At 43.3% G+C, this 25,395-nt stretch overlaps 1 protein-coding gene and 1 long non-coding RNA gene across 2 annotated transcripts; one reads left to right on the forward strand and one right to left on the reverse strand.

The window, feature by feature from the left end:
* Window positions 1-497: 497 nt before the first annotated feature.
* LOC138836944 (uncharacterized) lies at window positions 498-5,377 on the forward strand. Its single transcript, XR_011375123.1, has 4 exons — window positions 498-1,392; window positions 2,922-3,043; window positions 3,446-3,594; window positions 5,314-5,377. It is a non-coding gene; the product is annotated as an uncharacterized lncRNA (long non-coding RNA).
* Window positions 5,378-17,758: 12,381 nt separating this feature from the next.
* LOC138836800 (golgin subfamily A member 2-like) lies at window positions 17,759-20,431 on the reverse strand. The gene has a single exon (XM_070035432.1). The coding sequence runs from the start codon at window positions 20,429-20,431 to the stop codon at window positions 17,759-17,761; it is 2,673 nt and encodes an 890-aa protein (XP_069891533.1).
* Window positions 20,432-25,395: the final 4,964 nt, after the last annotated feature.

Consider the following 25,395-nt stretch of genomic DNA (forward strand, 5'->3'; position numbering starts at 1 on the left):
ACTGCCCCCCCAAATTAAACAAAAAAAAGAATGGAATTAGGGTTTGATTTTTTTTCACATTTCTACCAACATCGATTTTCTACTTCATTTTGTTTTGGGGTGTGCTTGTTGTGGGGCTTGAGCCCAGAGCCTAGGGATTGTCTCTGAGGTTTTCCTCAGGGCTAGCATTCTGCCACTTAAGCCTTATAACAATTATCCAAGTGAACTTAAAGGAGTACTACCCTATGGCTTAGTTTTATAATGACTGCTGATGTTTCATGAAGTTGTACAACTACACTGGAAAAATTCCAGTTGATATTCTCTTCCATTTTCAAATTAGTTTTATTTTTATTTTTTTAATGTATTTTTTTTTATTTTATGCCTTTCCTGATGCTTGCACTCTGTTTCTGAGCTGCTTTTTCTGAAGGCTAGTGCTTGAGCCACAGCTTCACTATGGATTGTGTGTGTGTGTGTGTGTGTGTGTGTGTGTGTGTGTGCGTGAGAGAGAGAGAGAGAGAGAGAGAGAGAGAGAGAGAGAGAGAGAGAGAGAGAGAGAGAGGGGGGAGAGAGAGAGAGAGAGAAAGAGACAGAAAGAGAGAGATACTAATTGGCATAAGCTCTCATGTGCTTTCCTGTACAGCTGGCTTCAATCTTTGATCCTCAGATCTTAGCCTACTGAGTTGCTAAGATTACAGGCATGAGCCACCAGTTCCTAGCAGTTCATAGGTTTCTGGTCATTTAGTGACTATTACTCTCAAGTTTCCAAGCAGAAATAGGCAATATAAAACCCTAACACTATTTTGTTCTATGTCAGTATTTTCTTAAAGCCACAGTAGCTAATTCTGTCCTAACCTTTCATTTTCAACTAATTTCCTATTTACTAAAGTCAATGCTTGATATCATTGTGCTGTGCAAGACTAATGCACAGGCATCACTCATCTCATAACTGACCTCCTTAGAGTGAAGTATACTGAACTGTGGAGGAATTTATAGTGAGCGCCATTCTATGATCACAGCTATTTATAAGTTCTCCTTGCCAGTTTCCTAGCCTGGCAAGTGGTGAGGGATTCTGTGGTCTGATATGCACATCTTCGTGGACACCACCAGGCCAATACTGGCACTGCAGCAGCCACCACCAAGAGCTGCAGGCTCGCTTGACTCAGCATGTACAATGTAGTGTGCTGGCAAGTGGGGTGTGGTTATGGCTCATCCTCTTTGGTGCATAACCTCTCCTAAACCACAGAAGAAAAGAGAGGAGCCAGGAGGCATTATTACCACCCAGAGGACTGAAGGACTGAAAGCCAGCGGGAGAAGACCCAAAGTATGGACATGGACCTATAGCAGGAGCCTACCTAAGGATGCTTGTACTTCTTTCTACACAGCCCTGGAACCCCGGAGTGACCTGAAACACTGGTGAGTGCAATATATCATTTAAAACTTACACAGGAGACCTAGAAAAGGCCATTGCTTTCCTAATACTTTTGATGAACAGAATCTCTGGCCTGCTTCTGATAATGAAGCTAACAGAGGTGGTTTATAGGAAATTTGCCTTGTCACCCTACCAGATAGAAAACATGTTTTGATTGTGGAAGTCCAAACCTAGGCTGCTGTTTTACAGTCACTAAGAAAACGAGTGTTTGGTTGTTGATAAATCTTACCAGAACAATGTTTAAAAAGCAATCATTGGCCCTGGCCCAGGTGGCTTGGTCCTGCATTAGCAACATAGAAGTATAGAGTTGGCACACCACCCAGCAGGCAGACCAGAGAGGTGCAGGGCTGCACAGGCAGGCACAGCATCCTCAGGCACAGAGAACAGACAGGTTCAGGGAAGCACCTACTCCTGTGACCTTCTGAGGCTTGCTTAAGGGAGAAACAGCCCGCCTGGATCCCAGCTTTCTCACAGTGTCTAGGCTGTGTTTTCTGATTTGTTTGTACTGCTGATTCTGGAATTTTCTGTGTAGCAATTTACATTTCTCTCTTCTACACTCCCTACATGAAATTCTCTTCAAGTGGAGTGGCAGCTATTAAATTTTTCAATTAAGAAAAAGTACAAAAAGTATCATTCAATCAGAATCTCCATCGGAGGATCTTTCTTTCCTGGAGGAATCCTTGTGTCCTTTACTCTGCTAAAAAAATTTTTTTTAAAGTAATTACAGGAAGGAGGGCAACCTGGTGTAAGAAAACACCTGAGTATGAAAACAATGACTGCAGTAACATTCTTTGAAGACCCTCTGATATAATGAATGACCCACACTTGTTGAGAGACAATGGAGTGGCTTACTTCAGATAGATACTCTGAGTAGGAATACTCATTTCACAGCTGCATGCCAGCTGCATGGTCTGTAGTAACTGGAACCCACAGGAAATGTCTGCCTTTTGTAGTTAAATTCTTTTAAGTATCTTAATATTGTTTAAGTCCCTTTAAATTGTTTTATGTACCTTCCAGGAGAAAACATTTGGAAAACACATCCAAAGTACTTACTGCTAATAATCTTTGCCCATCTTAAAGTTAAGTCATAGTAATACCAATTTTGAGATTCACCTACTTTAATAATGTTTTTCCCCAACTCAAAAGAATTGTAAAGAAACACTAAATTGAATATCCTACAGATTCAGTAGAAAGGAAATAATCCTCTGAATTTTTAAAAAATGGAATTTTGGATATTTTGTGACCATTTAAACAACTTCACTTTGGACTCTGAGAATTTAGTAGGAGTCTCTAGAATAGGGAAACTGTAGTTCATAGGCCTCTGCCTTGACTGCACATATACCCACCCACTGTATCCTCAATATTCTGGCTTGGTAGAGCCAATAGCAGATTACACTTTGCTCAGGAGTGGAAGTATCTGTGTGTATGGAGAAAAGAATGTACACTTGTAAAATGCCCTAGATGTGTTATACTGTTTTCGAAGTTACCTACATGGTCCTCTGATTAATGACAGGGTCTGGCAGTACTGCTCAAGGTAGATGGGAGACCCAGACAAGTACAACCATAGGACTCAGTGCTTTGTGGCAGAGGTCTCTCAAAGTTTCCTTCAAGTCTGTGTCTAAAGAAGGGTTCCTGGTAAGTATCTGAGAAACTGCTGCTCTAACTGTTTCTCTGTATTTTATTTCACAGAATAGTCCAATCTTGACAGACTATGCAGAAGTTACGGGTCCTTTCAGAAAGTGGGGTGTGGTGGGTTGTTGAATGTAGCTGGGACAGGAATGTCTCCTGATATGAATGCTGCGGGAGCCTGCCTGGCAGCAGAGGAAAGCCTTGTTCCTAGACACTGATGCTGTTGCCTAGCCTAATAGCCACCTGAACAGATGACTGAAAAACCAACAATAGAATAGGACAGGTAGAGTTGGTAGAAGTTAAAATTTTATGCCCCCTCTCAGTGGAAAAGTTTCAAATCACAAGCCTTGCCTTATTTTTGATCCAAACCCCTAACCAAGTAACGTAATTTTCTTTTTTTTATTTCAGGTCATTGGACCTGAACTGTGGGACTGGGCACTCTCCCTCAGCTCTTCAGCTCAAGGCTAGCGCTCTACCACTTGAACCACAGCTCTACTTCCGGATTTTCCTGCTTATGTGATACTGAAGAATTAAACCCAGGGCCTCATGCATGCAAGGCAAGCACTCTAGTGAATTCACAGGATTTTGAATAAAGGATATCCTGATTTAGAGACAGATTTTCCACCACAGTTTTATTAGTGCATGTTAATTGTACACTGAAAGAGGTTTACTGTTATTGCTTTGTGTGCATTTAGATAGATAGGCTTGGAGCATATTTGTCCCCTCTATTCCTCTTTTTTCCCGTTTCTCCACGTTATCTTTTGTATCTTGTTTATTTTAATTTATATTATCCTTAGTTTGTTATACCAAGGTATTCCAACTTAACAAGCCATTTGGGGAGTGCATCTTCACACCAACCTCACAACTTTCTTCATTATCTTCCATCTCTCCCAACCCTGTTTTTCATGTTCTTTTAAATTTTGAAGGGATTTCATCTTATCCTCTCATACTGTGTACAGTGTACTTCAGCCACACTCCTGTATTGCCTTTTGCTTTCTTTATTTATCACAGTTTTTCTGGAAGTTCAAAACAGGATACTCCACAGGAGGCCTTTTAATGAAAAGTGCATGTTGAGCTCAATGTTCACTACCAGTTGGATTTTAGTAGTTGGAAGCTTTCATGTACTTTAAATTTTTCTTAAAAATTTGTGAAATATTTTACCAATGCTATGATCTAAAAATGGAAACACTACCAGTGTGATCTACTGTATGAGACTTCAGCTTTCTTAGATTACATATTTTATTGCTTTAAGTTTATACCGAGGACACTTGCCTGAATGGCAAGAAAAGGAGAAAACTTTTCACATATACAACTGAATGCCTATCAAGATGAAAAGTCTCATAAAACACCCCTACTAGGAAATTTGCTGGACTGTGTATGTGAATCATATTTTTGCTGGTACCAGGGTTTAAACTCAATGCTTTACACTTGTTAGGCTGGTGCCCTATCTCTTGAGCCATGTCTCAGGCCAGCTTTTAGCAGGTTCTTTTTGAAGTTAGGGAGGCTTGCAGACTTTTCCGATGGTGCTGGCTTCAAACAAAAATCACCTACATCTTAGTCTCCTGACTAGTCTCCCCATATATGAATGACTTAGTCTGCCAGTATGTGAATGATATTTTTTGCTTGTACGAGGATTTAAATTAAATGCAATATACTTGTTAGGATGGGGTCTTATCTCTTGAGCCATGTCTCAGCTCAGCTTATTTTTTGGGACCAGTTGTGAGGCCTGAACTCTGGGCCTGAGCGCTATCCCTCAGCTCTTCAGCTCAAGGCTAGCGCTCTACCACTTGAGCCACAGGCCACTTCTGGCTTTTTTCTTTTTGCTTATGTGGTGCTGAGGAATTGAACCCAGTGCCTCAGGCATGGAAGGCAAGCGCTTTACTACTGAGCCAACTTGCCAGCCCTCAGCCTAGCTTTTTGCAGGTTCTTTTTGAAGATAGGGAGGCTTGCAGACTTTTCTGATGGTGCTGGCTTCAGACAACAATCACCCACATCTTAGTCTCCTGACTAGCTAGGATTACATGCATGAATCACAAGCACACACACTACAGAAGATTCTCTTGAAATACAATTCGAGTCTTAGCTAACAGTGTGTGTGCCCATGGGTTCTTCTTTTCCACATGCAAATTTTAAGTGGTTTATTTGTTTGGAGGATGGAATCTTGCTATGTCACACAGGCTGGCCTTTAACTTGTAATCCTCCTGCTTCACCCTCGTAGTTATGAAGACTACAGTCATGCACCACCACATCCTGCTAAGTGTGTTCTTCCCTTTCAGGCATGTACATGGAGATGAAGCTTTGAATGTTGCTGAGGAGGATTTTGTTCACAGAGCATGCACCATCCTCTGTACAATTACTTTTAAAATTTGCCTTCCGTGCAAATTCAGGGAGTTGGAATAGGACAGCCATGGCTTTACTACTGCAGCACAAGGATGTATTCTCCCCAGTTTCCAATTCCCAAATCTCCTTCAGAAGGCATCTCAGAACCACTGTAACACACTGCTTACAGAACTCCAAGGTTTTTCTGACCAGCTTCTCAAAATTCTTCCAGTCTCTGCCTATTATCCAGTTCCAAAGCTGCTTTTATAATTTTGGGTATGGATACAGCCATGAATGGAACCACCCCTCTTGGTGTCAATTTACTTTAATGCTTCATTTGTTGATGCTATATTGAAGTACTTGACACTTAACATGTCACAGAGAAAAGTGGTCCATATACCTCTCAAGTTTGGAAGTTAAATGTCCCAGATGAAGTGGCTTTGTCTGTTTGCCCTCTGCTGAGGGGCCCCCTGTCTAAGTCTCATCATTGCAGGTGGCATCATGGTAGGAGTGCTATCCATAGGAGAAATGATCATGTGCTGAGAAAGGAAGCCAGAGACCAGTGAGGGGCCATCTTTCTCTTTCAAAACTACCCCATCTCACAGGAACCAACTGAATTCAAGGACACCAGATTACCTCCTTCTGAGGATGGTGTCCTAGAAAACCTGACCACCTTCTCTCTCCCATCTGTTAATACCACCTTGCTGTGGAGCAAACCTTCAGTACATGAATCCTTCAAGGAAAGCACAGGGAGTAATAACTGAAAAGCGCAAGGTACTGTTTGGCTATGATATAATATTTTTAAAGGAGTTGGTCTATGCCTTGCACAGGGAAACCTTCAGAAAATGGTCATTGGAACCATCCTTAAAGATATCCTTTATACATGCAGTAAATCATTAGCATATTCAGTGTCTAGTTCCTAAACTGAAGCTACTAAGCATCAATATTCCTGTGAATCATCTGGAGGGTGTTTGAAACAGATAGCTGGGCCCGAGAGGACCATAGTAACTTCCAATTAATTAGGTCCAAGGGTTTCCCAGTGGTTCTGCTGCTGCTGCAACAGCAGTAACTGTTCTGGGGAACCCTAGTTTGAGAACCACTAGCTGTAGTGAGTAGAAGTCCATGTGTGTTTGCTCTCTTCAGTACTGAGTGTTCTCTGAGTGCCTCACAACAGAGATGCCCTGGCAGCACAGATACAATGGAAGCTTGTCTTTGAGTTTCACTCTCTCACCTGTTTATCTGCAAATTCATCTTCATGCAAGTCAGTATCCCAACATGCAAAGGGCCAATTTGCATTCCAGAATTTTCTATGCTATACTTCAGCAGCTCAATTAGAGTGGTCACTCTGTGCTAGAGGCTATAGAAATGCCTTTAGATATGACAGAACAACTCTTTTCTGGGGGAAGAAAGTACTGGGGTTTGACGTCAGAACCACCTGCTTGCTAGGCAGGCATTCTACTACCTGAGCCACACCCTCTTACCATTGTGCTTGGTTTATGCCCAGACTAATAATACTTGGCTTTTGACTGGGTTGGCCTTGAGCTGTGATCCTCCTGATCCGAAGGAGGTTATGATATCTAAGAAGGCTTAGAGTCCTGTTTCATAGAGTATCTCTGGCTACTTGGTTCTTGATTTCGAAAAACCAAGAGAGAACATTAGAAGGAAAGGAACTTCTACTTCTGAAATGTAGGAGTTGTAAAGAAGCCTCAGAGGATGGGAGGTAGATGGCACTGTCCCAGTGGGACATGGCAATATGCAGGTGAAGTTGTTACACATCCAGTGGGTAGACAGTCACTGGGAGGCCCATGTTACTGTAGGAAGTCCACCTCAGAATCTTGCCTCAGACTCTGGGGAGCTCCTCTGTGCCCACTGATGCATGTTGGAAAGCAATGCCTCTCCTTCCACACAACAGTCGTTGTTTGCTGTTTCGTCCTTCCCATCTACTGAAATCCCTTTCATCACAATTTTTCTACCTCTTGCACATCCTGAACCATCTGTCAGTTACACTCTCATCCTGTGCAGAGAAGCTTGCTCACTTTTTTACCTGTTCCTGGGATTGAACTCAGGGCTGCCAGCACTCTTGCACTTGAATTACACTCTCAGTCCTCTTCTAGATTGTTTTAAAGATGCATTCCTACCCTAGTCCACAACTGTAATGCTTTGACCTTAACCTTCCCAAGGAGCTGGGATCCCAGACATGTGCATTGATACTCAGTTGACAGACTTCTGACCAGCTAGAGCAGATCCCTGGATCACATGTGAAGAGTGACCTTAATCACTGTGTAACCAAAATTAATGTTACATTTCATAGCAATATAATATGTATCATTTTATATCTCATTTTATTCTAAATATTTATACCTATTTAAGTCCATGAAATCTTTTCTCATGTATTGTCTTATTGAATCCCCTTCTGAATTTGTGGATTCTTCCTTGTCATGAGTAAACTCTGTAGACAAATGTGGAATGTGCATAGTAAACCAATATGTGTCTAAGACTGTGCTGTGTTGGGTGTGCTACTGCTCATTCTCCTGTGGAATCAGATAGGATTGACTGTATTCTTTCCCTGGGAGGATGGCTCCATTCTGTATACAAAAATGATACATGTATAGTATATGATTTCCACCTATGCAGCTTAGATATGTACACACATATGCTTTCTGTCTAGCCCTGGTTGTGTGACATTCGTACATAGCTCGTTTGTGGCTGACCCTGCCATGACTTTCACATGAAAGCTCGCTGATGATAAGCAGACACCAGTTGATTCTCCCCATTCCTTTCCCCTTCACAGCCTCCCTCTGCAGTTCACAGCCATCAGGCTTTTATAGAAAACATCAGTTCAAGGATGCTTGTACTCATTATTTTTACAGCAACTCTTCTCTCTGGCTCTTGTCCTGCATTTATCCTCGGAACCCCTAAGGAAAATCCAAGTTTGCTTTTCTGTTTTTATTTTTAACATAGTGGCAGTTTACAGTTTTGACCCAAATCCTGTAGATTGTTTAGAGTTGGGGCTGAGATGAAAGCAAAGTGATGCTGTCTTTTCATTGGCCCTCACAATAGTTTTTTTTTTATTTTTATTAAGCACCAACAGAAACAGCACAAATGTTTTGTCATTACTTAATTGGTTTCTTTTACTTACAATTTGAAATGGGTGGGGTTGAGGGATTCGCCTCTAAGGCCTTGTCCCTCCCTCCCCTCCACCCTGCCCCCATCTCTCACCAGGGAACCCTGGGGTCCCCAGTCTGCTCTTCTTCTAGCACTTCCTTCCATGTGTCTATAGACTAAAAAGCCAAAGCACCAGTGACTCCCTGTTCAACATCAATCAACCAAGGAATGGGTGGCCTGGAACAACCGACAGCCGCTCTGATCCTGAGTGTCCTCAGTGGAATCCTCGCCAGTGGAAAAGGAATCCTCTGAAAGGGAGAGAAAGACCCCCAAATGCAGTAGGAAATCACACCACGAAAATGTGCCAGAACCTACAGACTTGAGAGTGGACCAGATCTGTCTGAAGGGTACAAATGATGAACAACTTTAAGGTAGTTAGAGTTTGGAAGGAAGTCATTGGAAGGTACTTAAATCAGTGTATTGACACAATGGACTAAAAGAATAAGAATAAGCCCAGTCCCATGACTAGAAAAATTCCTATTGGAGCAGAGAGTTCCAGGCAAAATGAAAAGGGAAGAAAGAATCCGTCAGTTTTCAGCCCCTAAGCTGAATGCATGTTTGTGTTTTCAATACATTACTTTGTTTTGGTGCCAGTCCTAGGACTTTGAACTTCAGGGTCTGGGTGTTGTCCCTGGGCTTTTGTGCATAGGGCTAGCACACTACCACTTGAGCCACATCTCTGCTTTTGGTTCACCATGTCCCTGCCATGGTGGCTAATTGGAGCTAAGAGTCTAATCTGCCCAAGGTGGCTTTGAATCACAATCCTTAGCTTTCAGCCACAGGAGTAGCTAGGATTACAGGTGTGGCACCAGTGCCTGAAACATTTTTTATATTAGAACATGAATCTATTGGTGGAGTCTCTGTTAAAATTATTATATTGAACTATGTTTAAAAAAAAACCCTAAACTGGCATCTACTCACTGAATAAAGAAAAAGAAGTATCCTAATATTTGAGCACCTATTGTGTATAAGTATTACCCTATTAAATTCTTTATATCATTTAATCTTCACAATTACCCTGTGTAATAGATCTTACAGCCCCTGCTTTATAGATTAAGAAACTAAGTCTCAAAGATAGGAAGGATTTGCTTGCAATATCTAGTAACTAAGTTGCAAAACCATGATTTGAACTGAAGTTAATCCGATTCTAAAGCCTAGCGGTCTCCCTATGGCAGTGTACATAAAAAACAATTTGAACACTCTTTGGCTGAGTTGTTCTCAACTAAGTGTGTCTTTTCTGAAATAGCCAGCATCCTGCTTCAGCCACCAGGATGCCCATTGGAGGACCACTGACCTTCCATTTGGATGTGTAGCCAAAACAGACTTTTCAAAGATTGGCCACTTTCATTGAAGAATTTATGCTTTTCTCTTTACTCTCTGAGATACCACCCTGTTCATTACTTTTATCATCTGTGTGACCAAAATAACTAAGGACAGTTTGGAAGGAAAGATGTATTTTCACTCACAGCTTCAGAAGACTCAGCGCATGATCACTTGGCTCTGCTGCTCCTGGGCTCATGGTGGGGTGGAACCTCATGGTAGGGGAAGCAGTGTGGAAGGGCGCTGCTTACCTCATGCCCACAGGCTAGCACTCAGGACCCTGCTCTCCAAGGATCCTCCCCAGCGGCCTCTGCCCTCCAGCCAGGCCTTAGCCCTCAATGGTCCTGAACCTCCTGCTGCCACTACAAGCTGGAGACCAAGAATTCATCACATGAACTGTTGGGGAACATTCATGTTCAAACCATAACACCATCTTTGACAAACAAATCCCACTTCTCTATATTTGCCATCCTTGAGCAATAAGTCATTTTTACCTTGGTCCCAAAATCATACAATCTCCTAGGAATAAAAGAATAAAAGATATGGATAATTCAGTTGTTGAGGTCTACAACTATTATCCGAATAATGAGGAAAACAAAACATAGAAGTCTGGTTTTCACCATCAATGTGGACCCACAGCACCAAGAAGGTTAGAGTAGCGCAAAACCCAAATGCTCATCCCCTTATGCAAGTCAGTGGTAAGTGATTGTGCCCGAATATGACAAATGCCAAGGGTACTCAAGCCACTACAAACCACTACACACAGACATTGCCCCACAGACCACTATTTCAGAATACACCATCTCAAACCTTTGTTACTCAGTAGTACTAAAAGCTGACATTCTGTGGACACTCAGCAAAGGCATGCACCATGGTCGTCACTTTCCTTCATCTAGACACCCTTCATCCTCAACTCCAGCCCTATTGGGTACGTTTCCTCATTAAATCTGTTCTCCATGTAAGATAACCAAGGCATATGGAGGTGCCTTCAGCTTACTTCACCAATTATTGTGCAACATTCTAGAGAACAGAATTTCTCTAATTCTCTGTAGTGGAACCCGTTTTCCCTCATTCATTATGGACAAATTATAAAAATAAAAAATGCTCAAAAAAGAAAAGACATAAAATTTGTTCTTGAGATTCATTAGATTATTTTGTCGTATTAAGATGTTTAGCCTCAGTTTCCCAATGTCTATACATGTCACAAATGTTTGAAGATCTTGCGGGTTTGTGGACCATATTTTGAGTAGTATTATACCATAAAAAGTTAATATTATAAGCTGGGTATATTCAAAGGCAGATGGCTAATGCCAAAGCCTAAGACATCACTCTTTTGATGTACTCTTACATAGAAAAATTGTCTAACCAGTTCCTTGCAGATTTCTAAGTATCAGCCATCAGTAGTATTACCATCATTCTATTCTATGTAGTTCTCAAGTAATGCGTCCATTATGAAATTAATACCATGTGTTTTTATTGCATGAAACATGTTTCCTTTAGATGATAAATCCATTGATCAGAGCATATATTCCTCTTTTGAACTATCTGATCAAGGCTGATAATAATAATAATGCTAATAATTGGCATTTATACCTTTACACATCACATTTGATAAGTATAAGGAATAAAAGTTGTATTTTCAAAGGGACAATTTCTCCAGGGTGTTTATATGATACATCAGAGGAATGTTTGTTGAATAACGATTGAAACCTCTTCAATTTTCTTCTCATCAGGGACTTGTGGATAATTTGCAAACAATTTGTATCCCCTTTGCCACAGGACTAAACCTCAGATGTAATTTCTGCAGTTGTCAATCACTGTTCTTGTCTCAAAGGCCATTCTGCAAGAATCATGTTCTGAGGGTTTTCTCACGTGTTTAAATGCAAGAATTGAAAGCGATGCTGGAGGAATAGAGGGTTTCTGTTAGGAGTGGGAGAGAGGATGAAAGGCAGGGAATGAAATCTGTCTATAATAAGCACTTCTTTCAGTATAAACTAGAATTGGAAGTGCATGTCAGGTGGAGATTAGTTCTAAGACTCTTCATTTTTAAAATTACCCTTTTTTGCTATCCCCTTTGGTTACACTTACAGAAGAGCAGTTGTCAGTAAAGATTTGTAATTCTCCTTCCCCATGATTGATGGAAAGGTAATGAAAAGAGTTATCTCCAAGGCAAGTGTAGCAGTTAGCATATTCTTTTAAGAAAATGAAAGTATATTACATAGTTACCTAATGTATCCTCATTGTAGACTTGTAACTGGCATTATTATTATTTTTCCAGGGCTGAGGACCTAACCCAGGGCCTTGCATGTGCCGGGCTGGCGCCCTTCTGATGGGATAAACCCCCAGCCCTGTAACTGGCATTATTGTATCTACTTGAAATATGGGGAAACTAAGGTGGAAATTCCCTTGTGACTTCAGGCAGTTTCTCAATACCTTTTATTTTAGAGGTGAGTCTATATAAACACACCTCTTCTTTTTAACTTAAATTCTTTCTAATGCTCACTGATATGCATTTCTTATACTAAATAATGAAAGCTCGGATACTCTAAGTCATCCACAGTCCCTCACTTGAAAGCCCCCTCGGTAATTACATTGACATTCCTGCTATCCAACTTTTTATACAATTTTACTCACATAAGGCCTGGATTGTATACCTAACTTGAGTCTGGTTTCCCTTAATTTCTATTATACTATGAGCAAGATATCCTTGTCCATGCCTGCACATTTTGACGCTGGTTTATAGGAAGAACAGAGCAATAGGTTTCTGAGGTTAGGAAATGGATCCTCACAAGCCAGCCCTCAGGCGATCCTTGGCATGCCTTACAGCAGCGCAGGCTCTCCTTGGGCTCCGTTAGCCAGCTGCGCTGCAGTGTGGGAAGGAGGTAACCGGCCCTCTGGGACAAGCTGGAGCTTTCCCTGGCTGTTGGACAGCCTGCCTGGGCATCCTGTTCATAGAGCCGGGACTGAAGTCGCGTCATGGGGCAAGACTCCCACCACAAGGACAGCCTGGCAGTCAGCAGGTTGCCAGACCAGCCAGCAGCCACCTTGTGTTGTTGCTGTTTTTTAGCGTGTTGTCTGTTTATACCTAGACTTCCAAGATTCATGACAGCCCTGACACGGGGGTAAATGTTTAGCGTTGGCCAGAGGAAAGTCTCATGGAAGGCCAGTCCTCATGCCAGAGAACTTGGATCTCCATTTCACATCCAGGCACGCTGAAAGGCTTAAGTTGATGGAGGGATGAGAAGGGATTTATCGTAATGGCACAGGGCAGAGAGCACCCGAAGGGAGATCTCCCAGAATACTTAAGCCCCACACATATTTGCACACAAGCACGGGCACTCACAGATCTAGACTTTCAACAACACTCAGATTATAGACAGGAATACTTAAAATGCCCAAGACCAATGTCACTCATTCCTAGTGTGAACCCACCCTCATTCACTCTCTCAACACTTGGGGGGGGAGCCCGGGAACGAGGTAGTGCTCTGGGCAGCGCTCAGGACCAGCCAAGCCCTTGCCCTCGAAGTTCACGTTCTTCAATACATCAGGTGTATTGTTTACAACGGCTACTTCTTGTTGTAGTTTAAAACAGGTTAGAGATATGCCAACAAGATGCATTATTTCACTCTCTCCTGAGTCGTATTCTTCAGAAGGAAACGAAAGGGTATTATTGGGCAAACTGACTAAACAGGAATTCAGATGACCGATTTGCTTATTTCATTGTTTCACATATACATTAGGTAACATCATCTTCCTAACACTAGGAAATATACACTGAACAATGGTGACAGATATGCAGATTACCCTATTGGAGGAAAAAAAGTTTAAAAAACAAGGACAAAAAGCGTGGCATATCAACAAAGATTGATCTAGATAAAGAACGTGTATTTTTGTACTGTTTTAACACTGTACTGTTTTTATTTCATAACATTTGGTAAATTTGAAACTATTTCCAAATGAAAATAAATCCATTTTACTTTGTAAAATGAGCAAAAACATAATGTTCTCGAATCATTTCATAAACTTCCCTAAGTCATATCTGATTCATGAATGTTTGATTGACCTGCTAATTCAAGAGTGCAAGATATACCAGACATGGTACACTGAGGTAAACCTTCCAGCACATCTCCCTCCCCTGACATGACCCAGATACACTTACTTCTCCTCTGTATCTACAGGAGATATATTGAAGTATAATTGTACCATTTACTGTCCAATTTTAAATCACTTCCTCTAATAAGTACCCTGAGATCCCAGCTAGGTGATAGAAATGGAACATGCCAGAAAATTATCCCTTTAAATACAACCCTCTCTGTCCTGTGTGTGTGTGTGTGTGTGTGTGTGTGTGTGTGTGTGTGTGTGTGTGTGTGTGTGTGTGTGTACTGGTATTAAGTCCTGAAATCAGGGCCTTTTGGTGCTGTTCCTTAGCTCTTTTGCTCAAGGCTGGTGCTCAACCACTTACGTCACAGCTCCACTACCATCCCTCTCTTAATGCTTCACTAGAGTCTGGTTCCTGCCTACAGGCTTGCTGGCCTCCTTTCCTATCTGCTTTTGTGACTTCCTTTCTGCCTCCTTTGCTGATTTCTTCCCTTCCTTCCTGACTTCCTTTTATTGACGTCAGATAGTTTTTCCCTTCTCCTTGCTGTCTACACCACCCCCCACTTACAGTTTTCCAATAAATCTCTGGCATGTCAAATCTTGTCTTGGTATCTGTCTTCAGAGGATCTAGACTAACAGCCTCCTATTTTTCAAGTCATCCATAGAGAACTAAGGTATTATACTTAGTCACCTTTCCTAGCCTCCATCAGTAGTACATTAAAAGGCTTCTCCAATGCAGACAAGACTTTGGAGAAGATTGGAGTGGAAGAGGTAGTTGGATAATTTTAACAGGTGATGGAATCAAGTCTCCACCACAGTGCTAGCTCTACTGCGTAGTATAGAAACAGGCCTTGTCCAGGACTTGCACGGATCTCACACAAACATGCTTTACTTCTGAATACAGACAGCAACACAATAAAATGGCAACTTCCTTGATAGCTTTAAGTCCCTATTTGCTTCCAAAACCGGTTTTAAATGTCGACCTAGAGGACCTGAATTCCATGTTAGCTATTCTTCCTCTCCAGGCTTACGTTGCCCACTGCCTACTTGGATTTCCACAAGTCACGAGCTCACTTCTGTTTTCTCTTGAACTGTAACTCATTAATTCCTGCTGTTGTCCTTACTAAGGTCCCAGGCCATGAGTCCTCTGCTGCACCACACACATCCATCTCAAAGTCAGCTCCTTTCAGTCTGCTTACTTTCTTAGAAAATGGTTTCCCCCACCCCCTGGTTGTTGCCTTGCCAGCCAGCAGCTGTTTCTTCTCTGTCCTTGCAAGAATCACACTGCTGCTGACTGGGTCTTTCCTTCTTTATCCCATTAGTCACCTAATGATATCCCTGCTGCTCAGCCTCTAACGTCCTCCACACTGAAGCCAAGGTGATTTTTCTAACAACACGGCCCTAAGTTGTTTTGTGATGTCCTTGCATACTTTTCAAGCTCTTTTTTTCTGTATGTAGTGATAAAGCCTACAGACATTCAACTACCACCCTCACCCCCTGCCATGATGGATCTCATTCACTTTAAATAAGATTAATTAGAGAAAAATAAGGCACCATTCAGTTCTGTAACACTGACATGGCAAAGGCCATTTTTATATTTTGATATAATATTTTAGAAATACAGAGATAATACACCTCATATAAAGGTACAGGATTTGCCTGGTACCAGTGGCTCATGCTTCTAATCCTAGCTACTCAGGAGGCTAAGATCTGAAGATCATGGTTTGAACAAAGTCAGTTCAGGCAGCGAAGTCCTGAGACTTTTTATATCCAATTAATCACAGAAAAAGCTGGAAGTAGCACTGTGGCTCAAGTGGTAGAGCACTAGCCTTGAGCAAAAGAAATTTCAATGATGGCTCTCAGGCCCTGAGTTCAATGCCCCAGGACTGGCAAAAAAAAGTTTAGATTTTAAATAAGTACTGTGGCAATTTTGACAAATACATAATATACCCTCACACATTACAGAACTCTTTCATCATTCCCCCCCAAATTATACTTCAATTAGGAAATGACTTAAAAATAAATTACAGGAGAGAATGATTTAAAAATAATCAATCCAGCACCATTGTTTTAACCCTTTACAATTAGTTCAGTGAATTTACCTTATTTTTTTTGTTATTCCTGGGGACATACATTTTCATTTGTTGAAACATCCTTCCTCCTGAAAAAAGTGATACTTAGAAACAGAGTAGATTTTAACAGGATTCCATTTCCTTACCCCTCAGACATGCCAAAGCCTACTATCTATTAATCTCATAGTGATTGTCATTTCATTTTTTGTTTATTCATCTAGTGTGTATGCACAAATCTCATTTGCAGATCTTCCTTGGCATGTAGTCTCTGGCCAGGTCCAGAGAGTTCCAGAGATATTTATTGAATAAATATACAATGTTAAAGGCCTAGGTTAGTGACTTTTAAGTCATATGTGAAGTTCAGATTTTATGCCAAGGCAAGATGTCCATTACGTTATGTGTGTGTGTGTGTGTGTGTGTGTGTGTGTGTGTGTGTGTGTGTGTGTGTGTGTGTGTGTGTGTGTGTGTGTGTGTGTTTCCACAAATGCCATGATTAGATCTGGGCTTTAGAAAGGCAACTCAAAGCAGTGTGAAGACTATAAACAAGTGACAAAAATAGTTACAAGGATTGAGTTGGACATACATGGTGTATGTGGGTGTGTGTCTGTGTGTATGTCTCTGTGCATGGGTGTACGTACTGGTCAGTCCTGGGGCTTAGACTTGGGCCTGAGTGTTGTCCCTCACATTTTACACTCAGGGCTCATGTTCTACTGCTTGAGCCACAATTCCACTTGTGAGGGGTGGTTGATTGAAGAGTCTCACAGACTTTTTTGCCTGGACTGGCTTTGAATCACGATCCTCAGATATCAGCCTCCTCAGTAGCTAGGATTATAGGAATGAGCCACCAATGCCCAGCTCTATGAGGTGGTTTTTGTTGTTTTTGTCAGTCATGGGGCCTGAACTCTGGGCTGGGCGCTGTTCTCAGCTCCTCAGCTCCAGGCTAGCCCTCTTAACAATAAGCCACCATGCCAGCCCATGTATGGGGTATTTTTTAAAGGAATGGAGTTGGAACAGAGTGAAAAATTCAAAATAAACTTTTTTGAATTTAAATATTTTATTGGCTTCAATGAATATACACTTGAACAATTCACAAGTGAAGAATGGAGACACTTCCTATTCTCATTATAGATGTTCTATAATCGTGTATTATGTTATTCTGAAATACATTTCTGTACTTATTTGCTGTATGTTTTCCACTACAGGGCACATCTATTTGTTCTATTATTTTTCCAAACGAGTTGAATGACCTTTTCTTTTTCTTCACAGTTTGCACCGTTTCTCACCCCTCAGTATCCTACCATCATAGTAGATTAAAATACAAATGAGAAAATTCAGTGTTGCTGGTGCAGAGCATGATTTTTTTTAAAAAACATGCATGAATGCACCAACATATCATGTTCAATAATGGAATGACTCATTTGAGGAAATATAAACTTTTCCTGAAAAAAGTCTAAAGAACTATGGAGCCTGCTCCATAAATCAGCATGAAATATATCAAAAATAATGTGACTATGCTAACACAGGATAAATAAAAATAGCATCTCTACTACAACGAGCTAATACAAAACCCGTGTCATCGCTTCCCATCCTCCTTCACACGGCCCCTTCTCTGCTGACCAGGGCTTTTGGCCCTTCCCTCATCCTAACAAGACCTGAGAGAGTGGCGCCCAGTGGCCATGTCCCCAAGTATGTGAAGGAGGGCAGGAGCCGTTCTCTGGGTGTTGGCCCCCAGGTCTCTGGATGGCAACTACCTCAAACCGATCATTTGCGTCAGTCTATAGATGAAAGAGAAGGAGCCCTCGTTGTCTGGGCCTGCATGCTCTTGGTGCTGCTGGATGCCAGGCTGCAGCAACACCACCTGCTCTGCCGTGGGGCTGTCTTGAGGGCAAGACACCCCAGCTTCTCCTGGGGCAGGCTCCGTGTTGTCTTCGAGTTGCGCCTTCTCAGCCCCATGCTCCTGCTCCTCCTCTGCAACTTCCCCTTGCAAGGGCCCCGCCAGGTCTGCTGGAGCCTCTGCAGCAGGGGTAAGGTCAGCGGCCGGCCTCGAGTCCCGGCCCTCTGTGCCCTGCCCTGTCAGGCACAGTAGCAGTTCCTGCAGCTCCTTCTTCTTCTCCGTCTTCTCCTGCATCAGCCGGTGGACGCACTCTTCCTTCTCGCGATGCAGCTCATCCAGGACGCCCATCTGCTCTTCACAGGACGCCATCTCCTCCTCCATGGCACTGATGCATTCTGACAGCAGGCTGCAGCGATGGGGGAGGTCGTCCGCTGGACTCTGCTGGTCCACCTGGCCGGGTAGGTCGTAGGTGAAGCAGATCTTCAGCCGCTTTGTGGGACTCTGGCTGTCCTGTTCGCCCTCCCCAGGTGGGCTGTGGTGCCAGGTCTTGGGGTAGAGGGCCTGGCGCTCCAGCTCTGTCTGGCACTGGGCTGCCAGGTGGGCTAGACCCTCGCAGCGGGCCTGCTGCTCCTGCAGCTCACGGCTGAGCTGCACCTTCTTAGATTCAGCGATGGATAGTGCTGCACAGTAAAAATCCCACATGGTATGTGGGTTGTCCATGTCCTCTGGGACGGTCACAGCAGGGGGAGCCGCCTCCTCCCCCTTGTCCCCTCTGCTCACTCCTTCACCTTCTCTAGGGAGAGTCAGGAGCCTCAGCTGGGCCCGCAGCTGCGCATTCTCCTGCCTCGTGGCTTCCAGGCACGTCAGTGTTTCCTGGAACTTTGGAGGCACCATCCGGTCCTCCAATGTGCTCTGCACCTGCTTCTGCTGCAGCTGCTCCAGCAGCTGGGTCTGCCTCCGCAGGTGCTGCTGCAGGGCCTCCTTCTCCGTGCTCAGCTGCTGATGGGTGGCCAGGTGCTGCTCACGGGTGGCTCTGAGCTCCTGCAGCTGGGCCAGGGACTGGTCCTGCAGCTCTTGGGCCTCTTGCTGCTTGGACTCAGCCATCTCCTTCCATTCTTTGAACGTCTCCTCCCACTGCTCCAGCTTCTCCTGAAGATGTTCCTTCTCCTGCTGCTCAGCGTGCAGGAGGCCGGCGAGCGAGTCCTTCTCGACGCTCAGCCTCTGCCAGGCGTCCTGCAGCTGGGCCAGCTGCTCTTTCAACTCGTGGTTGCACACCAGTATGAGTCTCTTGGTCTCCTGCTCCTTCTCCATCATCTCCAGGATTGTGCGCTGGTCGACAGCATGTTGTTCCCATTCCTCCTCCTTCTTCTCCAGTAGCCATAGCCGCTGCTGCTGCTCCAGGCTCTGGAGATGGAGGCTCTGGTTCTCCTCCACCTGGAGGTGAAGGTGTTCCTCCAGGGTCTCGAGCTCCTTCTGCAACTGCAGGGCCTGAGCCTGCAGCCGCTGCTCAGCCTGAGATGGCCCCGCAGGGCGCTGCAGCTCTGCCAGCTGCACTCTCAGCTCCACCAGCTCGCTCTCCAGCTCCAACACCTGCCTGGCCCCTTGCTCTCTCTCCTCTCTCAGCCTGCCTACCTCCTCTATGAGCTGCCAGGCCTTCTCCTTCACTGTACACCTCTCCACCATCAGTTCCTCCTCCAGGGAGTCTCTCTCCAGCTTGAAGGTGGTGGCCAGCTCTCTCAGGCTCTGGAGTTGTCTTTCCAACTCTGCGTGCTCCACCAGCACCTGCTGACACATGTGCATTTGTATATCCATGTTGGCCTTCTGTGTCAGGAGCGCGTCCAGCATGTTCTGCAGCTCGATGTTCTCATCCTCCAGGTCTTCACATCTTTTGCTCTTCTGCTGGAGCTGCAGTGTCACGCGGTTCAGGGCTTTTATGAGCTCAAGGTTGTGGAGCTCGGTGTCAGTCTCTGTGGTGGAGATCGCAGACAGCTTCATCTCCAGCTCCCTCATGCGCTGCGCTACAGCCTGCAGGCGGCTGGTGAGGTGGTCCCGCTCCAGGGCTCTTCCGTCGGCCACCTGCCACATGTGGGCCAGGGCAGATTGTAAACTGGATTTTTCTGAAGCCACCATCTGCACTGATAGCTTGTACTGCTCCAGCTCTGCTCCCCGTGCCTCGTGCATACAGGTGTTCTCCTCCTGCCGCTCCTGCAGCTCCTTATTTTCTTGCTTCAGGTGTTCGATCTCTCTGCAGAGCTTCTCATTTTGTATTCTGCTGGCATCCAGGGCAAGCACCAGGTGTTGGTAGCGCCTTTCGAGGTCCTCGGTGGTGGAGGGACCCGGGTCACTCTTGACCCCGGCAGCTCTGACTGTGCCCAGAAGCAGGGGAGGCTCAAGGCCTGCGTGGTCTTTGGCCACACCCTCAGCTGAATGACTGTCACTGGCGGCGTTTGTCTTGGGGTTACCTCTTTTTTTAGTCTTCTTCTTTCTCTTGGGTTCTGCAGATCCGGCAGGACCATTCCTCCGCTGGTATTCTTCCAGGATTCTCTTTCCTGCGGCTAACTTTTTCAGTCTTGTTTGTTCAGACATCCTAGCACTGGGTCGGGGAAGATGTGGGGGCCACATTCCCAGGCTCTCGGATGTCACGTCCTTTCTCCCAGTCACCACCAACTATATCTACCTCGATGCACCAACTATGTCACTTCGATTCACCTAACTCGCTCCCTCACCACTCCGTACCTCTACCTCCCTCCAAGGCTGGTAGTGGTGTGAGTCAGTTGAGGGAATACCAGTGCTACTAGGCAGCATGGAAGGTGGGCGTGGCCTCTATTCTTGGATCCCATTGGTCAGAAAAACAGGGGAAAAATAAGGGGGGTGTGGCCAGAATCTTGTGACCCAGGCAGAATGGCATAGTCAAAATGACAGCTGCTCCTGTGGCCCCATCCCCACACATCCTGTCCAGTTTGGTTGGGGGCAGAGTGGGACCTCCCCTGGTAACTAGTGCATGGTTTTTCAAATCACCCTTCCTGGTTCCCAGCACACAACTGTGGTCACCAGTGTTTCCACCAGACTCCCACTGCCCTTCAGGTCTGCCAGTGTCAGACATCTTCAGGTCTCCATGCCATGCAGTTAGCGTTGTTTGGATCATATTTGCTGACTCTGGCATTCTGATCAGGGAGGCGCAGGGGTTTGCAGTGGCTTTGGTACACCCTGCTCCTGCAGGCTCTCTGGGACTGGGCAGCACAGGGACCTCCTAGGCCCAGGGCTCCTCTCCATGAGTTACTGGCCATCCATAGCAAATACTTCCTAGCCTAAAGGGAGCTTGAGGCTGTGGAAATCATCTTCTTCCTACATTTCAATGAAATCTTACTGAGCACATGTTCCCCACACTTTGGCTATGATCGCAGAGGGTTCAGAAACACAATCACATGAGGACTACTCCTCCAGAGTAAAGTTAGTCAGTTAGCCAGGCAGCCGTCTGACTAGTCCCAACCAAATGCTGTCTTGTCTGTCAAGAATGCAGCTTCTGGGGTCACCCTCATCCACTCCGTAGTCCTGGGCCATCGACCGCAGCACTGGCAAGGTGGGGTGGGGGCTGAAGGGATTGATGAGTTCATTTTGTGCGGCTGGCTTTTCCTTCCCATGAAAAGCTGTGCTGGCTGTGGTGGTCCACACCTGTGATCCCAGCAGGAGAATCAATCATGGGTTCAAAACAAGCTGGAGCTACATAGCCAGTTCAAGACTGGCCTGGGCTACAGGCCCTCAGGCTGGGGCTGTGATGGCAAGGCCCAGTCATCTTTGCTGCATTGTCATTTGCTGGCTAGCCTCGCCCCCCCACTCCAAGAACCCCTCCCCCAGCACAGCACATGTGACTCATTACACACACACACACACACACACACACACACACACACACACACACACACACACACACACACACACACACACACACACACACCACCGCACAAAATATACTTCTAATAAGTGATTAATAATGAAGTAGAATAGAAGATTCTCTGGTTTGGGATTGAGAGGAGATTCAGAGTTGCGTTGCTGAGAAAAATTCTATCAGAGAAACATAGATCAGGCAAATTAATTTTAGGACATGAAACTGTCCAATAGGTAAATAAGCCATGAAGTGAGAATACAGATGTTGCTTCTGTGCAAATGTTTCTGCATTTGCCCATCTCTATACACTTCTCACCTTTTTTGGGGCCCTAGGACCCTTACCATTTAGGCAGCAATGTAAAGAAATGCACATTTCTTTTTCTCCACACAACTGTTTACCTCTTTGGGCAAAAATTTTATTCTAGGTAATTAGACCTAGTTAAAAACCTAATCGTACTAATTGAAATGACCTCCAAGTTATGGAAAAAAAAGAGTGTTTTTAAAAAAATATATAAAGTGCGAAGGTGTTTTTTATTCCCCCTTTGGCTTATTCCCTGTTATCACTGTCTTTTTTTTTTTTTTCTCGGTCGTGGGGCTTGAACTTGTTATCGCTGTCTTTGATCGTGGTGCCCTGTGTCTTGTGCATTTGTTTATCTGATTTGAGGAAGGGAAGGGGAATTCACAAAATGGTGAGACAAAGGACAACGGGTGAATCAATGCAACAGCAGTGCTCACAAGACACTATGTTGGAAATGAACTTTACAACTTGGCGTAGGGGAGGAATCTGGAGAAGGGAAAGTGGAAGAAAACAAGGTAGGGGGTAACAATGTTAGACAAGAAATGTACTCATTACCTTACTTATATAACCATAACCATTCTGTACATCACCTTTACAATTCAATACAATTTTTAAAAATGCTAATGACATTTTTAGGGGAAACCACTACAGAATAGTGGCCTCTTTTCTCAGAACTCTTATTTTTCTTTTCTGAAGAATGTTAGCATATTTTTATCAGGTTGATTGATTTAGGGGTAAGATGTTTGGAGAAATATTTCTCAGCCTTCAATTTAGAATATACACAGCTACCTGAGTTTCTGAACATCCTAGTAACAAGCCTGATTTTTCCCATTTATGAATAAAAAATCTATTGATTTAATGTACATGAATTAAGTTTTCAACTCAGGAAGATAGTAGATTTACAAAATTTAAACAGCAATTAGTTTGCTCTGGCTTAATAGAAAGAAGGAAGAAAACTTGATGTTCTCATGTCTCTATACCTCTAATGTGACTTCCCTTTAAAAGAAATTTGTCCTCTCATAAGTCATGATTCACGTTGTAAATAAGTTCATCACTTTGCATCAATTGCTTGGTATGAAGTAGCTATAGTATCTTTATGTTTAAATTCTACTTGGTAAAAGAAAAATGCTGTAGAGAAAAATTGCATATTTAACATTTATGAACCATTTCCCAACCTTCTGGCTAATAGCCTTGTCCAGAGAATGGCAAAAACATACATAATAATGTCTATTCTTAGTCATGATACATTCAATCCTGATTATTGCTTTCTATTTACTGACTTTACCCTTCTAAAATTTTGCTGCTATGACATAAGAATAGAATTTGAGAATAGAATGTCTCACACTTTCAGAATTAGTAAAGCTGTTTTTATCAAAATATAGTAGATGTCAAGAAGAAGGCAGCTTATAGCTCAAATAGTCAAATGAATGGTTTTTCTTGATACTAGATAGATATTTCTAAGTGTACTGATTGTGTATTTCTTAAATAAGTCATTGTATTATTGGTGACTATATTGTGTATTTCTTAAATAAGTCATTGTATTTAGTGGTGACTACAAAGGCTGACTAGTACAGTGAAGAACAGATAAACTGGTTGTCCATAAAAAGACAGCATTCCAAGTGTTTAGCAATTTCCATGGTGCAAATATTTACTGTCTTCATCATGGCCAATTTCAGACTACCAGAATTCAGTAATTGAACTTAAAGTTGGGAAGGAAGCTCTGCACACAATCAGCTTGTAGGGCAGGAAGATCCATCTTCAGCATTGAATAGTGGAGCACCCATGCTTGTATCTGTTTGTGCTACATGGAAGCCACATGCATTACCTACTCTTCCCATGCTCAAATTTTGTCAGACATAAGACTGGCATAGCGGTTGGCTGTGGTGGACAGAGATGGGGCGGGAGGATTGTGAGTTCAAGGTTAGCTTGTGCCACATAGTGATTTCTATGTGTTGAAATCAAAGAAAGGGAGGCTTAATTTTGTTACAAGTCATCATCTCTATTCTTTTGTTGAAAACTGCAAAATTCAGACACATCTACAGAGTACTTCATCCATTAGCTACCCAATACTCACTTCTCAGCAGCCCTTAGAACATTCTTCATAAAGACATACAGTAAATCTTAGCAAATAAAGTTGAAATAAGTCCCCTTATTGAAACATACCCTTATTGAAACATATTTAAGAGAATGAAACCAGAAATCCACAGCCAATGATATTACCAAAAATATGCAAACACACGAACAATGAACACATGAACAGTACTGATGACAATGACTGAAGATGGAAAGGGAGAATCAGAATAATCCTACAAGGTAGTCTAAATGAATAGACCGAATGTCAGAACGTTTGGGATACAGCAAGAATACCACTAAGGGAAGACACTTAGTGAGCTGTGAGTATGTACCTTCCAGAAGAGAAAAAATGTCAGGAGGATGGGGAAGAGAAAGTGAGATCTCAAAAAGCTTAATGATACACCTCAAAATGAGAAAAGAATGAGAATGCAAAATAAACAAATGTAAACAACTAGTGAAGAGGAGGAATCAAATGAATACTGAAAAAAACTGTGCAAAGTCTTGATGAAACAAATTTTGAAAAATAAGCTTTGTAACCCTGTAGCATTTATCAAAAAGAAGAAAAGTGACTCTAATATTAAAATTAAAAAGGGAATGCCACAATACATTTCAATGAAAACCAAAGAATCAGGAGGGAATACTTATGCTTAAAATCAAATGCCAGGAAGTGAATACGTTCCTAGATCTACCTTTTATTTTGACCTTCCTAAAATGTACCAAGAGGAAATAGTCACTTCAACAATTAGATGGATGTAGTAATGAAGAGTTGTCAAAACCAAAAAGGCCAGGTCTAGATGGATTCACTACTAATCTATGAGAACCTAGGGAGTAACAAACACTGTTCTGATGCCCAGATCAGCAGCTGCCTCTGCCTCCCAATCAGTGCTGGCACGCCATGCATCTCCAACACTGCCACTTCTGTGTTGTGTTCCTTGTCTTTCCATGTCTTGTCATTATCTAAGTGCACTAGCAATGAGTGATTTTACTTATCCAAGGACATTCAGTAACAATGAGACATGCAAGACACTATGTGAAAAAACAAACTATAACTTTGTTTGGTGGGGTGGGGGGAGGAGTTGGGGAAGCAAGGGATAGAAGAGGAAAAACAAAGGAGGGGGTAACAATGCTTGATAGGAAATGTACTCATTACCTTACTCATTAACTGTAACCACCTGTACAGTATGCTTACAGTCAAAAAGAACAATCAGACACCTACAAGCATGTCCACATGCTTGATTACATTCTAGGTAGCATGAACTGGAGGGACTCCTTGTACAAGTAGGGATATAGGAGA

The sequence above is a fragment of the Dipodomys merriami genome, unplaced genomic scaffold, assembly GCF_024711535.1.
Source record: "Dipodomys merriami isolate MVZ:Mamm:240054 unplaced genomic scaffold, mDipMer1.0.p SCAF_26, whole genome shotgun sequence".
Taxonomy (NCBI): Eukaryota; Metazoa; Chordata; class Mammalia; order Rodentia; family Heteromyidae; genus Dipodomys; species Dipodomys merriami.

Bases quoted from the DNA above. Each gene is read 5' to 3' on its own strand.
- LOC138836800 (XM_070035432.1), bottom strand. From the start codon at position 20,431: ATGTCTGAACAAACAAGACTGAAAAAGTTAGCCGCAGGAAAGAGAATC.